Raw genomic sequence first — 17,129 nt, 5'->3', positions numbered from 1 at the left:
AATGACCTCACAACACCGCTCTTAATGGCTTTCATGGTGCAGAGCAAGATGGCAATGGAGATTGGAAAGGAGGTCTATCGTCTTCAGTGATGAGTCTCACTTTAGTTTTTGAAGCAATGACCACCGGAAATTGGTTGAGAGACCACGTGGGCAACGCCATGAAGAAGCTTTCACGGGGGAACATCACACCAGACCTACTCCCAGGATGATGGGTTGAGATAGCATAATGTACAATAATGACCCCTTCTAATCTTCATTCCACGTATACCAACAGCTCAGAGTTGCGCTGATTTTGTGGTGGAACCAGTGGTATGGCCATTTGTCCAAATTGTCTCAGGAGCTATTTTTCAATATGACAACGGCAAGATGCATGTTGCTCGTGATACTGTAAGCAGCCTGCATGGCTTAAAAACATGCTATCATAGCTTACAGCATCTCCAGACTTGACCTCCCATCGAGCACATCTGGGATATCGCTGGTCAGCAATTGCAAAAAGATGTTTTTTCATGATTTATGGGCCCAAGTGCATTCAGTGTGTCAGAACATTCCTCAGGCAACCATTAATAACCTCATTGATAGCAGAGAAGGTGTGTAAGTCCATGTATTTCTGCGTGTGGTCACACCAAAATTTCTCAATGGTATTGGTTGGAATTAACAAATATTTAAATGTAATAGTCAAAGGTGAAAAAATCCCAAACGAACCAAACAAAAATAAAACATAACTTTTAATTGTTAAATTATAGATATAAGTAACTAATGGAAATCATATGTTAAAGGAGTTGTTCACCACTAGGACAACCCCTTCTTAATCTGAATGTTTTCCCCCATCAAAATAAAAACACTTATACTCACCTCCTGTGCCGATTCCGTTGCAGCGGTGTCGGCACGCGAGTTGTTTACATCACCACCGGTTTCTCTCCCCGCCTTTGGACTACTAAGTAATTGACAGAAAGTGAGCGGCAGTAGTAGTTCTGACTTCCTGTTAATTACTTAACCGGAATATCAGGGATTGTGTCCTATTTAGTAATGTCTAATGACCAGAGGAACAAGGTGCTATTAAAATAGAGAAAGAGTCTCCCCAACATGTTTCACCCTTACGTGCGGAGATGTTTTTTGCTCTTTGTGGTTTTTTTTTTGTAAAATATGTTTTGTTTTCTTACAGAAAATAGCACTTTAGTGTTGAATTAAAATGACATTAAAATAGTGTTTTTATGATTATATAAGATTATGCGATTGGTTCACTAACTGAAACGCAGCCATAACCTCAGATGTCTTTCTGCTACACAAGTGAAGCGAACTTATTTTCAGTAATAGGAATGTTTAGACTTATGCAACATTTTTTTTAGCTTACTGTAAATAGGTTCAGAATGGTGTACTGATGAATTACTCGATATCCACTTCTAGGGAATAAAGCTTTGTTTTTCTGATACAGAACACCAAATTTTCTGCATTTAACTAGAGTTGAAGGAATTATTTCCACTTCTTAAATGGTTCAAATTACAAAGTGCTTGTAAACAAATAAAGTAACTATGCTATTTGCATCTTAATGAAAATCCTCTTCTTTCTCAAGAACAGAAGGATTTCCAGCCACCCTACAATTTCAGAATGGCCGGTTGCCTAGATAAGGCTGCTTGCATGCTCTATGATATAGAATCTGATCAGGGCGCTCTGAAACTGGCCAGATCACTGGATCACCGACTCAGTCCTCCTGTGCTTCTCTTGTGGAGGAATCAAAGCTGCCTCTAATGGCTGTATGGAAGAAAGCTCAGTTAGGGCCAGCAGCGCAACCATACCGCTGGCCCAAACTTTAAAACTTCAGAAGTGCACGGCCCACCTGCAAGAAGGAAGTGTGGGGTGTAGAGCGGTGCTGTTCTAAACATGAATATTCCATAGTATTAAAAGGCACAAATTCACGCTATGTCATAAAGTTTAGGTTTTTTTATTAATTGTGTGTAGATGGATAGCTTTTAAATGCATATACAGTGGTGTGAAAAAGTATTTGTCACATTCAGATTTCTTATTCTTTTGCATGTTTGTCACACTTAAATGTTTCAGATCTAAAACCAAATTTAAATATTGGACAAAGATAACACAAGTAAACACAAAATGCAGTTTTTAAATGAAGGTCTTTATTATAAAGGGGAAAAGAAATCCAAACCTACAGGGCCCTATGTGCAAAAATTATTGCCCCCTAAATCTAATAACTGGTTGGGCCACCCTTAGCAGAAACAATTGCAATCAAGCGTTTGCGATAACTCGCAATGAGTCTTGAGTCTTTTACAACGCTCTGGAGGAATTTTGGCCCACTCCTCTTTGTAAAATTATAGTAATTCTGCCACACTGGAGGGTTTCCAAGCATGAACCGTCTTTTTAAGGTCATGCCACAGCATCTCAATCGGATTAAGGACAGGACTTTGAATAGGTCACTCCAAAGTCTTAATTTTGTTTTTCTTAAGCCATTCAGAGGTGGACTTGCTGATGAGTTTTGGATCATTGTCCTGCTGCATAACCCAAGTGCGCTTCAGCTTGAGGTAAAGAACAGATGACCGGACATTCTCCTTCAGGATTATTTGGTAGACAGCAGAATTTATGGTTCCATTTACCACAGCAAGTCTTCCAGGTCCTGAAGCAGCAAAACAGCCCCCAATCATAACACTACCACCACCATATTTTACTGTAGGTATGATGCTCCTTTTGTGAAATTACTTCTGTGCCAGATCTAATGGGACATACACCTTTCAAAGAGTTCAAGTTTTGTCTAGTCAGTCCACAGAGTATTCTCCCAAAAGTCTTGGCGATCATCAATATATTTTCTGGCAAATCTGAGACGAGCATTTATGTTCTTTTTGCTCAGCAATAGTTTTCGTCTTGGAACTCTGCCATGCTTGCCATTTTTGCCCAGTCTCTTTCTTATGGTGGAGTCATGAACACTGACCTTAACTGAGGCATGTGAGACCGGCAGTTCATTGGATGTTATTGTGGGGTCCTTTGTGACCTCTTGGATGAGTCGTATCTGCGCTCTTGGGGTAATTTTGGTTAGTCGGTCACTCCTTGGAAGGTCCACCACTGTTCCATGTTTTCACAATTTGTGGAAACTGGCTCTCACTGTGGTTCGCTGGAGTGCCAAATCTTTAGAAATGGATTTATAACCTTTCCCAGACCGATAGATCTCAATTGCTTTGTTTCTCATTTGTTCCTGAATTCCTTTGGATCGCAGCATAATATCTAGCTTTTGAGGACTTTTTGGTCTACTTCACTTTGTCAGGAAATGTCCTATTTAACTGATTTCTTGATTGAGAACAGGTGTGACAGTAATCAGGCCTGTGTGTGGGGCTAGGGAAATTGAACTCAGCTTCCCAAAGATGTGATAAACCACAGTTAATCTGTTTTAAGGGGGGGGGGGGGGGGTCACTTTTTCACACAGGGTCCTGTAGGTTTGGATTTCTTTCTCCCTTAATAATAAAGTCCTTCATTTAAAAACTGCATTTTGTGTTTACTTGTGTTATCTTTGTCTAATATTTAAATTTGTTTTGTGATCTGAAACATTTAAGTGTGAGAAACATGCAAAAGAATAAGAAATCAGGAAGGGGGCAAACACTTTTTCACACACCTTTAGGTGGTGTGTACTTTTAAGACACCTCTTTTTCAATTTTTTGTTTCTTCAATAATTTTATAATTGAAAAATATCCTTTTTAATCCAAATAAAAATGTGGTCCCAAAGGTTCACTTTGAAATACTATAAGGATATCTTTCCTTAAAAGAAATGAAAAACTGTCTCAAAGAAGCCACACTGCAAATACCGTATAAGCCTCAGAATATTTGATGGATTGTACATAGAATAAATGTGGATGGTGTAATGCGGCCATCGGAGACTCTGCACAGCTATGTTCAGTGTCAACAAAACATAAAGGGGTTGTCCACTACTGGTAAACCCCAGATCAATCAGTTCAGAATCTAAAAACGATCTACACTCACCTCCTGCAGCACCGTTCCAACTATGTCGGCGCTGCTATTCGGTGCCCTTGCGGGAGGTGAGTGCAGATTGTTTTTATTTTCTATGGGCCCTTGAAGTGATTAAAGAGAATCTGTTAGTAGTATTGTCCCCTCTAAGCTGTTTATATGGGCATGTAGGTCATAGGAAGCTGAAAAAAATAACACCTTGATATCTGTGATCCGATGTCTTATTCCAGAGAAATCCACATTTTTCTTAATATGTAAATGAACTATTAAAGATCTATGGGCCGCACACTGATCTCCCTGAGAACCCATCTACAGCACTTATTTTAAATGGAAGGGGGCGTTAAAGTGAGACATGTAATGTCTGACAGTCTACTCTCCTGCTCTGCATGTCCCACACTGATGACATGCACTTTAATGTAAAATAAGCTCTGTAGGCAGATTCTCAGAGATATTTATGTCCCGCCTATAGATCTCAACAGCTCATTTGTATATTAACCCCTTAGTGGCAAAGCCAAATTTTTGAAATCTGACCAGTGTCACTTTATGTGGTAATAACTCTGGAATGTTTCAACATATCCCAGTGATTTTGAGAATGTTTTTTCGTGACACATTGTACTTTATGATAATGGTCAATTTAGATCTATATGTTTTGGTTTATTTATAAAAACAAATATCAGAAATTTGACAGAAATGTCAAAATATTTGCAATTTTCAAACTTTGAATGACTATCCCTTTAATACAGATAGTCACACCACAAAAAAAAAATAATAAATAACATTTCCCTCATGTCTGCTTTACATCAGCACCATTTGTAAAATGTTCTTTTATTTTGTTAGCATTTCAGAAGGTTTAAAAATGTAGCAGTAATTTTTCATTTTTTTTAAGGAAATTTACAAAACTTTTTGGGGATCTATTCAGTTTTGATATGACTTTGGGGGTCCTATATATTGGAATCCCCCCAGAAGTGATACCATTTTAAAAACAGCGCCACTCGATATATACAAAATTGCTGTCAGGTAGTTTATTAACCCTTCAGGTGCTTTTCAGAAATTAATGCAAAGTGACATGAAAGGAATGAAAAAATATATATTTTTACCACTTAAATGTTGCTAACTTCTGAACAGGTCACTATAACTGGCAGACTCTAAGGTTGTTATTTGGCCGTGAACTGCCATGGCAAACCTCAGGACCACACAATAATAATTTCAGGATGCCGATGGGGTTAGAGGGAGCCCCCACACCATTTAGATGCAGTGGTCACTATTGACAGCAGCATCTAAGTGGTTAAACTGTCATGGTCGGTGCCAACACTGATCGTGGCTGATGCAGCAAGTTGTCAGCTATAGTGTTCAGTTGAAAGATGTTGGATTGTCACCTGTCGGAGGATGCTATTCTTTTATATCTCATGCCAGTAAAGAAACGTATTGGTGGTCATTAAAGGGTTAAGACAAATATGGATTTCTCATGAATAAGACATCAAATTACAGATATCATTTCATTGAACTTTCTTTGACCTACATGCTTATATAGATGGAGAATTAAAGGGGTATTCCTATCTCCAGGATCCTATCCCAATATGTAGTAGGTATAATAATAATATTAGCAAATACCTCCATTTAGAAATGTAGTATAATTCTCCTGATTCGCAGGGCATTGCAGAAGCTTAGGTATCCATGGTTATGACCACTAACAACTAACTGTCACTATATGAGTGGTCGTAACCATGGATACCTATGCTACTGCAATACCATGCACATTGTAAGAAACAAAGCAAATCAGAAGAACTATACTAAATTTCTGGCGGTATTTGCTAACATTATTACTATTACACCTACTACATATTGGGAGAGGATCTTGAAGATGGTAATACCCTTTTAATCCTACTGACAGATTACCTTTAAGCTGGGGTTGCCCAGTAGTGAACAACTTCTTTAAGTAATTTGTGGTAGATTTATGCTTGAGATGCTGGTATTCCCAGTAAGTATATAATAAATGTATATGTGATCCTTTTTGTTGGAAACTCCTCAGAAATATGATTCCAGAACTGACCTGCAATGTTTCTGATCATTTTTTTTCAGATCAATTTGATACTATACTGTTTATATCACTAGTTTTTTGGCACATAGTCATTGCACTTCCAGATGCAGCTTGGTTGTTCGACATTTTAGGACTCCACCATTAAGAACAAGTTTGTTTGTTTACTATGAAGGGAGATTAATGTTACAAATACAGTATTCTATTTGTATAAATACAGAAGAAGTCATGACATTGCAGCAAAGAAACACTATAGATCTGTATTGGGACTATCTTCAAGATAGGTACTATAAAAGTTGCATAATGAAGGCTAAGGCTATGTACACACAATGTCTTTTTCGGATGTATTCTTCTGCAAACACCACCTGGAACAACTATCAGAAAGCGCGCAAAAAAATAAAAAGAAGCATTTTTTATGTAAAAATGATTTGCAATATATATATTCAGTCTTTTGAACGTCTTTTGAAACAGCTTCAGGTTTCTAAAGACATCAAGCGGTTAAAAGTAGTAACATGTCAATTCTTCTGGCATTTTCAGCTCGGATGCTCTGTACTTTAAAATACAAGTCAATAAAAAAGCTCAAAAGATGCCTGAGAGGTGCCCAGATGTCTTTTGCTATTGTTTTTGTTTTAAAAAAATACTAGTGTTTTCTTCATTATTTAACAGAGTGAAAAAAAACAACAACAGAAAAACGCTCATAAAACAGCTGAAAAAGCGTCACATTTCAGGAAAATAAACGCCAGAGTTTCCTGAAGTATCTTCCACTTAAAAAACTCAGCGGGTTCGTCTGAGTTTAAAAGATGTCGTGTGCACATAACCTTAGGAAGGGAAATATCTTTCCTGAAAATAAAAATCAAAGTTTAATTTATACTAACTATTTTTAGCTTCATAAACTATTACTTTTTGTGGTAATGATAAAAAATTGATTTCCTGTAGAAAAAATAGGTTTACTTTTCCGATTACATCTATTATTTCTGCTATCGATGACAGAAATCTTGGTCACTGGATTGGGGCTAGTAAAGACAATATTATTATTTAGGGACTTCTAAATAATAGAAGATCTACAAATATACAGCATAGATCTGTAGTAGAATTACATAAATGGATTGCTGTCACAATAGAAATAAATTCACTTTCGGCTTTGTTGAAGAAATGTGAAATCTGCTTCACTCTTGTGAATGTGGATATTTTGGAGACATGCACATGGATTTCTACACGTCCCAATGACATGAAACAGTGGCAGAAACGACTGCAACAAAATCTGCCGTGTGTGAATTAATGCTAACGGAATAATTAGCAAAGATCCTTTAGAAAGTGCAAAAATGCAAGCGCACTATATACAGTGTTTCTCTACATGCAAATCCCATAGGGCATGTCCTGTCCACATTTAGCCTTTGCCATTTACAGACTTTAAAAATGTCTATAATTTCCTCTAATGCTTTCTATTTCTATATAGTCAAGAGCCTGTATTTGGAGAGGCCTAATTCTGTATTTTACCTGTATATCATTGTACATTTCTATGTATCAAATGATCATGGATGCAAAGGCAGTACACATGACAGGGTTGGACAGGACATCTTCAACAAGGCCACTGGAGAAGGCCCATCCCCGCTTGTTTCATCACCTTTACTATTTGGTGTCTGGCGTCAAGGACCTGTGCCAGGTTGTGGAAGTTTTATTAGTAAGTAATGGATAGGAAATTGGTGGATAAAGAGGAGCCTATACTGATCTATGCTATAAGCCCGCTTTATGTACATCAGTGATGGATATTATAGAATATGCATCTCAGTGTAAAGTTTACAATACATCAGACAGCTGTAAAATCTGATAAGCGTAAAACAATGTGACTGCAGATAAAAGGGGGCCCCAATAGCAGAGGTTAAAATGGTCCCCACACCTGGTATTGGTTGACCCATCAACCAGCCGAGTAATTACAGCTTGTTTGACCTCCATCTCTTTAGTTGTACTGCTGTTCTGTCATGTTGTACACTATAATATAATACTGTAGGGAAAAGGATCTCTGGACAGGTAACATAACGGAGGAGATCATCCAGTGATCTAGAAGCCCATTTAAGGGGCTATCCAGGCGTTTCCTTATTTTTTGGTAAGGGGTTAAGAAATTACCGTCAGGTAGTTGCTAACTACGGCCTGTTCTGTCCGGCAATGATCTCTGCTGGCTCAGAGTGATCACAGCCCACTCCTGCCGGTGATTCTCCTGCCTCTGGTGAAGTCACGTTGGGGCGTCACTGCCGATGTCATGTTGATTGACAACCGGCTCTCTGCTGCCTAACTGCAGGGAGCTGGCTGTCAATCAGCAAGACATCAGAGGTGTTGCCCCGTCAACGAAGCAGACCGGAAGAGGAAGAGCTGCTCTGTTGATGTGATGTCACCACAAGCAGGAGAATCCCCAGCAGCAGTGGCCTATAACCACTCAGAGTCGGCAAAGATCGTTGCCGGGCGGAACAGGCAGTAGTTAGCAACTACCTGATGGAAAGTTCTTAGTTCCTTCTGAAAATATCTAAAGTCCCGGATAACCCTTTTAATATCCTCATGGGGTTAATCTATGGCAGAGGTCCCCAGTGTTATCTGACAGTGAAACGGTTTTCACCATAGTGTCAAGTTATGGTACACTGCTAAGACATCAATGGAGCTACTAGGGCACAACTGCATATGCAACTTTCAAGCCACCAGTTGGGGAACAGAGGCCCCGAAACATCAAGACTGCCAGTCATGATGAAGGGTGCGCTGGAGAAAGAGGAGCCAAATTCATTAAGAGTTGTGCACCTCTTATTTGGCACATACTTCAGCTGCCGAGAGCCACTGCCAGAGATCTATTAAAGTCAGTGCTGCAATATATATATATGCAAATATGGTGAATTTGCTGGCCGTTCCCCCCTCACAGCAAAGCTTCGCCCACTTTTCAAAAAGTTAATTTACTATTATTGGCTTATTTTGGGTGTATGAATACAGAGTACAGTGTTTTATGTATGTATGTGCACAGTGATACACTGTATAACGTAAAAAAATGATTTTTGCACTGATTAAAGGATGCTTTGTGATCTGCAGATTTGCTTTTATAATACGTAGACTATAGATGACCAGCTCCTGGAATTGACTGCAGCATTGAATTCTACAAACATAAATAAGAAGTAGACTGAAATAATGAAACTTACGCCATCATTATGACGCTGAAATCTAACCAGTTCCATGGATCTCGCAAAAATGTAAAGCCGTCTATACAAAAACCTCTTGCAATGATTTTCACAAGTGATTCAAATGTATAAATTCCAGTGAAAGTGTACCTGTGAAGAACAAACATCAGCCGGTCAATGTCTGCAGGCTTACCACAGATCAGCTCTATGTATTAGTATTAATTTAATTAATGTTTAGCAATCTCATAATTAGCGCAAATAACAGCAAAATCAGAATTGCAATGCAATTTTACTTGTTCTCTATAGGCAGAAGTTGCAATTAATGTTGCTGCTATTGGGACGTTTTCAACATTGCCAGACCTCCTGAAATAGTCTCAAGGTACAGTACAGACCAAAAGTTTGGACACACCCTCTCATTTAAAGATTTTTCTGTATTTTCATGACTATGAAAATTGTACATTCACACTGAAGGCATCAAAACTATGAATTATCACATGTGGAATTATATACTTAACAAAAAAGTGTGAAACAACTGAAAATATGTCTTATATTCTAGGTTCTTCAAAGTAGCCACCTTTTGCTTTGATGACTGCTATGCACACTCTTGGCATTCTCTTGATGAGCTTCAAGAGGTAGTCACCGGAAATGGTCTTCCAACAATCTTGAAGGAGTTCCCAGAGATGCTTAGCACTTGTTGCCCCTTTTGCCTTCACTCTGCGGTCCAGCTCACCCCAAACCATCTCGATTGGGTTCAGGTCTGGTGACTGTGGAGGCCAGGTCATCTGGCGTAGCACCCCATCACTCTCCTTCTTGGTCAAATAGCCCCTACACAGCTTGGAGGTGTGTTTGGGGTCATTGTCCTGTTGAAAAATAAATGATGGTCCAACTAAACGCAAACTGGATGGAATAGCATGCCGCTGCAAGATGCTGTGGTAGCCATGCTGGTTCAGTATGCCTTCAATTTTGAATAAATCCCCAACAGTGTCACCAGCAAAGCACCCCCACACCATCACACCTCCTCCTCCATACTTCACGGTGGGAACCAGGCATGTAGAGTCCATCAGTTCACCTTTTCTGCATCGCACAAAGACACGGTGGTTGGAACCAAAGATCTCAAATTTGGACTCATCAGACCAAAGCATAGATTTCCACTGGTCTAATGTCCATTCCTTGTGTTCTTTAGCCCAAACAAGTCTCTTCTGCTTGTTGCCTGTCTTTAGCAGTGGTTTCCAAGCAGCTATGTTACCATGAAGGCCTGCTGCACAAAGTCTCCTCTTAACAGTTGTGGTAGAGATGTGTCTGCTGCTATAACTCTGTGTGGCACTGACCTGGTCTCTAATCTGAGCTGCTGTTAACCTGCGATTTCTGAGGCTAGTAAACTTATCCTTAGAAGCAGAGGTGACTCTTGGTCTTCCTTTCCTGGGGCGGTCCTCATGTGATCCCGTTTCTTTGTAGCTCTTGATGGTTTTTGCAACTGCACTTGGGGACACTTTCAAAGTTTGACCAATTTTTCGGACTGACTGACCTTCATTTCTTAAAGTAATGATGGCCACTCGTTTTTCTTTACTTAGAATTTGTATTATGGCAAGAAAAAAGCAGCTAACAGTCTATTCAGTAGGACTATCAGCTGTGTATCCACCTGACTTCTGCACAACACAACTGATGGTCCCAACCCCATTTATAAGGCAAGAAATCCCACTTATTAAACCTGACAGGGCACACCTGTGAAGTCAAAACCATTTCCGGTGACTACCTCTTGAAGCTCATCAAGAGAATGCCAAGAGTGTGCAAAGCAGTCATCAAAGCAAAAGGTGGCTACTTTGAAGAACCTAGAATATAAGACATATTTTCAGTTGTTTCACACTTTTTTGTTAAGTATATAATTCCACATGTGTTAATTCATAGTTTTGATGCCTTCAGTGTGAATGTACAATTTTCATAGTCATGAAAATACAGAAAAATCTTTAAATGAGAAGGTGTGTCCAAACTTTTGGTCTGTACTGTATATAGTTATCCCCACACCACGTATAAAGCAATTGAAAAGCACAATTTTACCCCACTTTGTGCACGCACAACTTCATGTCCTTGTGGAGATTAAGCCTTGAAGACTATTCAAAGGGAAGTGACTGGAGGAACCTCGGATCCCAACCGTTTAACCCCTTAAGTGTTATTATTGTGGTACATAAATGGTTTAGTGTTGGGGAATCCTGTGTAAGCCCATCTTCACTCCTTGTAGGTTGTGATGGGTTGCCAGGAACCCTGCCCACCAGGTCAGCCATGGATGTGAACCTATTAGGCAAGGACTAACATTCACCAGACACCCCATTAATTAGTTGTTACCTGCTTTGGTGGAGGCCATATGTAAACAATGTATGGAGTTGGAACAGTGCGACTTTATATGCTGTTTAGTGATCGCTGTAGGGTGCGGCAGATCACTTCTGATTTGAGTGAATTGGCAAATTTATGCGCCAAGTACCTTCATTTTTAAAAGTCTATTCTATGCAGAAGTAAAGCAGCTGAAATGTCATATAGTCAATGTTTGCATATATCTTAGTGCATAGAGCGATGCTGTATTCCTTTGTTTGTATATTGTGCAGTCATGACAGCTTGTACCTGTTCACACTTGCTTTTCTTCGTTTGAAGGTGCTGGTCAGTTTTTTGTGGCATACTATTGGAGGTGGTGACGGCCTCTATATTTGGCTGAGCACTCCACCCATCAGCTTAAGGCTATGTGCCCACGATGCAGAAATGCTCCGGATTTTTTCCTGAGCGTTTCTGCATCTCCCTGGCAGAAAAAACACATGCGGATTGTACATGTGGATTGTACATGCGTTTTCCTGCCAGGGACATGCGGATGTGAAGCGTTCTTCACTTGCATTTCCGCATGCGGGTTGTCAAGCACTTTCCAAGCGATTTTAGCATCACTTGGAAAGTGCTTGACAACTTGGTCACACTATATAAATCCATGCAACCGGCATAGATTTATATAGTGTGACTGTAGAAGAATGGTAAAAAATAAATATTATACTTACCTTCTGATGGCCCCCGGTGTCCTTGTCTTGGCTTTGCCGGCAGCAGGTGGTAGACTAAAGGACCTGCCGACGTCAGCGGTCGCGTGACCCGTCACATGACTAAATGACATCAGCGCAGGTCCTTCAGTCCACCGCGATCTGCTAGCAAGCCAAGACAAGGACACCGGGGGCCATCAGAAGGTAAGTATAATATTTATTTTTTATTTTATTCTTTTTTTTTTACAGGTACTATGGTACCCGGGTCCAGAGGAGAGTCTCCTCTTTTCCAGACCCATCCGCACATTGAAACGCATGGATTCCGCATGTACAGATGCAGTGATGTGGATTCCATGCGTTCCAATGCAAGTCAATGGCAGCGAAAACGCTGCGCTTCCGCAAAATAATTGGTAGTACTGGGTATTTTTCCTCAATGATAATCCGCAGCGGAAATTTCCGCAGCAGTTGCACAGCACATGCGGATTATCATTGGGGAACATGGCAGACCTTCTACCAAGAGTTTTTTAAGCGTTTTTGCAGTGGAATTGCCACTGCGGAAACGCTTAAAAAACGCAAAGTGGGCACACAGCCTAAGGCTGTTTTTTAATTAATGCTGGATACTACCTGCCCTTTAAATTTGTAGGCTTTTAGCCTGGGAGAGGCATGTTTGGTAAATATTAGGTTTATGGTCCCATCAAAGAAACATACCCCTTGTTTTGGCTGATGGGGTCACACATGAATTGGCAATTTGTGCATGAAGTAGCTTCATTTTTATAAGTATATTCTATATAGCAGTAATGCAGTTAAAATCTCACTTATTCAGTGTCTGCATACATCTTAGCGCTTACACAGTGCTGCTGTATTCTTTTGTTTCTTATTCAAGTGAATCTGACCGGATCTGCAGTATAAAAAGTGGCCACTAAACAGTGTACAGTGCTGTTCAGGCTTTATACATTAATTATGGCCGCCACCAAATCCAATAACAGCTGACTGGTGGGGGCTGTGGGGCAGGGCTGTAGAGTTGGTAAGCCAAACCTCCGACTCCAACTCCTCAACTTCCATGAAACCGACTCCAACTCTTGACTCCAACTCCCTCATACATGGCTCATGTTTTAGTGATAAATATACTGTAGCACAGATTCATCTCTAGATCCTTAGATCAGGAATAGGACAGACATTTATAGGACATTTCATAACTTTACCAAATTCTTATGAAAAAAAATAATCCACACAAACTGCATTGAACTACTGTACCCAATTTATTATATATTTTAGGAGTCTGAGTTGGTCCATTTTATACCGACTCCACCAAAATGGGCACCGACTCCAACTCCATGACTCCGTCTCCACAGCCCTGCTGTGGGGTATATCAGACTCAACCTGATCAGAAATTGATGACATTATCTATGGATAGGTCAACAATATGGTAGCCCTGGACAATGCCCTTTAAGACTGTCTGCCAATATATTATATAACATATTGGAGCAAATTTATCCAAACTGTTTGCCACTGAAACTGTCTGTTGCCCATAGCAAGCAATCAAAACAAACTTTTCATTTTCCCCCACCTTTTAGCAAATGAAAGCTCTGCCGTGATTGCTTCCTATGGGCAAAAAATAAAAAGTTTTTCTTTTGGACAGTTTAGAAAAATCTGCTCTATTGTCTTTACTAACAAGTAGGTCCCAAAAATTGTGATTTATACTCGTAAAATGTCTTCTTGCCTGTAAAATTAATCGTCCCAAGTAGACAAGCACAGACATAAAATCAGATTTTATAAAAGCTGATGAAAATGTGTCTAATAAGTAATACTTATACAAGCAGACTATGTAATGTATTGATAGCGACAGACATACTTACTCCACTTGCTTAGACCAGTCTGGGGGATTACTAAAAGTCATGAATACGCAGTTGGTCAAAATAGTGCACATAATGATCATGCTAAATACTGTGCAATATTGTCAAGGAAAAAGCAGAAATTGGGGGAAAGATGAAAACAAGATTACAGAATTCAACATTACAATCCTATAGCCTGCATGCTTTACATGACAATTTTTGTGTGACGTGCGCGTCATTATGGCAATAACCTAACCCTGACCCAATCTGTAAGTTATGAAAATAGAATTATCTGAATTCAATACAAATCAATAGAAGGTGCATTTTGGTGATAGGAATATGACAACGGGTATGGACGTTATCTTTTTGTCTCGTTGAGGGTCTGGTGCCATCTTAAGAAAGTTAAAGAAGCGCTCCTCCCATCAAAGTTTTTATCCTCTTAATATATTGCAATCATTATATTATATAGCACTGTGTACTTCCAATTGCTCGTTTTGTCTTTCTGCCCAGCTAATTCTTCTCTTTTCCATTAGGTCTATGACATCAGGTGATTAAAAACTGACAAGCTGAATCCTTCTAAGCGCTATGTAGAAACAGGAGGTCAATTTTGTCTGCAAAAGTCCCTGGCAGGGAGGAGGAGGGAGCAGCTGGGTCATGAGTTGAAGAGGGAGATGATAAATGTAGGAAAAGAGACTTCCTGTTTCTACAACGAGCAGAGACAATAGAAGAATTAACTGGCTAGAAAGGCAAAAATAAGTACAAAGTGCTATATAATATGATGACTGTAATATATTAAGAGGTTAAAAACTTTGAAGGGAGGAGTGCTTCTTTAATAAACATGACTGCTATCTTCCAAAAATACCAACTATCTTAAATGGAACTTAGTAGAGACACAACCCGTGAGCAGATGTGGTGGTGTTGCAGAAAAAAAGCCATTGTTTGTTTATTCTTTTTAAATTATGAACAACCCCTTTAACCCCTCAAGGACTTGGGTGATTTTTTGGCAATTTTGATTTTTTCCCTCCCCTTCTTTCGAGAGATATAACGTTTTTTAATTTTTCAGTCTACATTGTTGTTCGAGGACTTCCTTTTTCGAGTTGAAATTTTGAATGACACTATTCATTTTACCATATAATGTACTGAAAAACAGGGAAAAAGTTTAAATTCAATGATGAAAAAAAAATTAATTTTACCATAGCTTTTTTTTTTTTTTACGGCGTTCATTACTGTATATGATAAAAATGACCTTGAAACATAATTTGCATCGGTCAGTTGGATTACGGTGATGCCAAACTTTCATAGATATTTTGATAATTAAAGGGAACCTAACAGTTTCCCCAGATCCTCAAACCACCACCGTATACTTACTGCTATCTGTATACCCCTGCTAACAAGCCCGTTTTAATGTCTTATTGATTATTGTATATTCTCCCCAAAAAAATGTATAATTCTGGTAGCGAAATGCAAAATAGTGGGTGACTAGTTGTGGGAGAGCTGTTTTCCACCACTAATCATGTCTTACACTCCTATGGCATGAGTAACTTAATTCGCAATAGCAGTATCACAGCCAACAATGTGCAAATCTCTGGCACCCTAACACTGTGCAGTAAGCCAGGGATGACGCAGGACTTAGACAGCCGTTACCGCCAGCTCAGGAAATCTCATGGCTGGCTGTGTGCTAAGTCACTGCTGCCTCCCTGAGCATGCGCAATGCGCCAATGAAGCCGGGGTGTGTGCACCCGCCCTACTGAGCGTAGTCAGGGAGGCAGAAATTTGAGCAGTGATGTGCCCTTGCAAATCATGTTATGCACGCACCACAGGGGTATGATTACATGATTAGTCTGGGGAAAACAATGTTCCCCCGCGACTAGTGACCCACTAATAAGCATATCACCACTGCAGTTATCAAATAGTTTTTGGGAATATGTAGTAATCAATAAGAAAACAAAAAGGGCTGGTTAGGAAGGGTATAAAGATAGCAATAGATATATGGGGGCAGTTTGAGGGGTCTAGGAAAGTTTTAAGGTTCCCTTTAAGTTCTGAAAAAAAATTCTGAAGTTTGGTTTCTGTCACCATTTTCAGTAATGTTTTTATTCTTCTGTCGATAGAGCTGTGTGAGGGTTTATTTTTTGCATGGCGAGCCGACGGTTTTATTGATATCATTTTAGGGTATACAAGACTTTTTGATAACTTTTTATTGTATTCCGTCCGGTTGCCTAACCTCTCTAAAAAAAAATGCAATTTTGGCATTTCAATTTTTTTTTTTCTTTACTGTATTTACAGTAACAATTAATTTTATATTTTTGATAGGTTAAACTTTTATGGAAGTGGCAATAACAAATATCTGTTTTTTTTAATTTTTTCCAATTTCTTAATTTTTAATGGCAGAAGGATGGTGAAGGGAAGTGATTTGAACTTTTATATATTATTTTTTATATATATTTTTAAAACTTTTTTTTTTACTCTAATTTTTAGTCTACCTAGGACCATAACCTGGGATCCAGCTATATATTTATACTATTTACTCCAATACCGCAGTATTACAGTATCTAGGAAAACTGATGGTCTCCGTAGACAATCTTCACTGAAGTACCAAGTTGGCAATGATGAGGCTTTTTAGTAGGTCCACAACTGCTGCGGTAAACCATCGGCTCCCAAGGATTGACGTGTATGTACTCTTGAAGGAGCTTCTATCCTATACTGTGGTTGGACAATCGGTTAGAGTCTCAGGACCTAGACCCCCCCCCAACAATCAACAAGGTGTTTAAAGAGACCCCTGACCCTGTGTGCAGTTTGTTTTGAAACTGTACTCTACTCAATGTCCTGGGGTCCAATTCTGAGTTTCCCCCCACTGCTCCGGGTGTCAGTTATCGTCTCAGATCTGACTTCAAGTCAACAGTGCTGCAGCCAATCAGTGAGCACAGCGGCTATGCCCAAGTGGACCGCACCAGTCGCTCAATGCCAATGAACTCACTGATTACCCGCAGTGCTGTTGATGTGACATCAGCACTGCAGACATTAGTAGAAGCTCTGGACCCGGGGAGGATGACTAAAGCAGTGTTTGCTTTCTTCAAACCAACCTGAGCTTGAAGAATAGGGATTTTCTGAAAATTTCTTTAAGGGACAATTCATTAAATAATAA

At 39.5% G+C, this 17,129-nt stretch overlaps 1 protein-coding gene across 8 annotated transcripts in view; it reads right to left on the bottom strand.

The window, feature by feature from the left end:
• SCN8A (sodium voltage-gated channel alpha subunit 8) overlaps window positions 1-17,129 on the bottom strand; it is a 243,686-nt gene that overhangs the window by 120,370 nt on the left and 106,187 nt on the right. For 7 of the 8 annotated variants that reach the window (XM_073663217.1, XM_073663214.1, XM_073663213.1 and 4 more), the window contains exons 4-5: window positions 14,012-14,102; window positions 9,169-9,297 (exon numbers count right to left, since the gene is read on the bottom strand). In XM_073663217.1, coding sequence (XP_073519318.1) covers window positions 9,169-9,297; window positions 14,012-14,102 — 220 coding nt within the window. Of the gene's footprint in view, window positions 1-9,168; window positions 9,298-14,011; window positions 14,103-17,129 lie in introns of those variants that run through there. The other variant, XM_073663220.1, reaches the window with a different exon arrangement.

This window comes from Phyllobates terribilis, unplaced genomic scaffold, assembly GCF_046119375.1.
Source record: "Phyllobates terribilis strain yellow unplaced genomic scaffold, ASM4611937v1 Scaffold_2__4_contigs__length_985480577, whole genome shotgun sequence".
Taxonomy (NCBI): Eukaryota; Metazoa; Chordata; class Amphibia; order Anura; family Dendrobatidae; genus Phyllobates; species Phyllobates terribilis.
The sequence above is the reverse complement of the archived record's forward strand: the minus strand, read 5'-3'. Positions and strand labels throughout refer to the sequence as shown.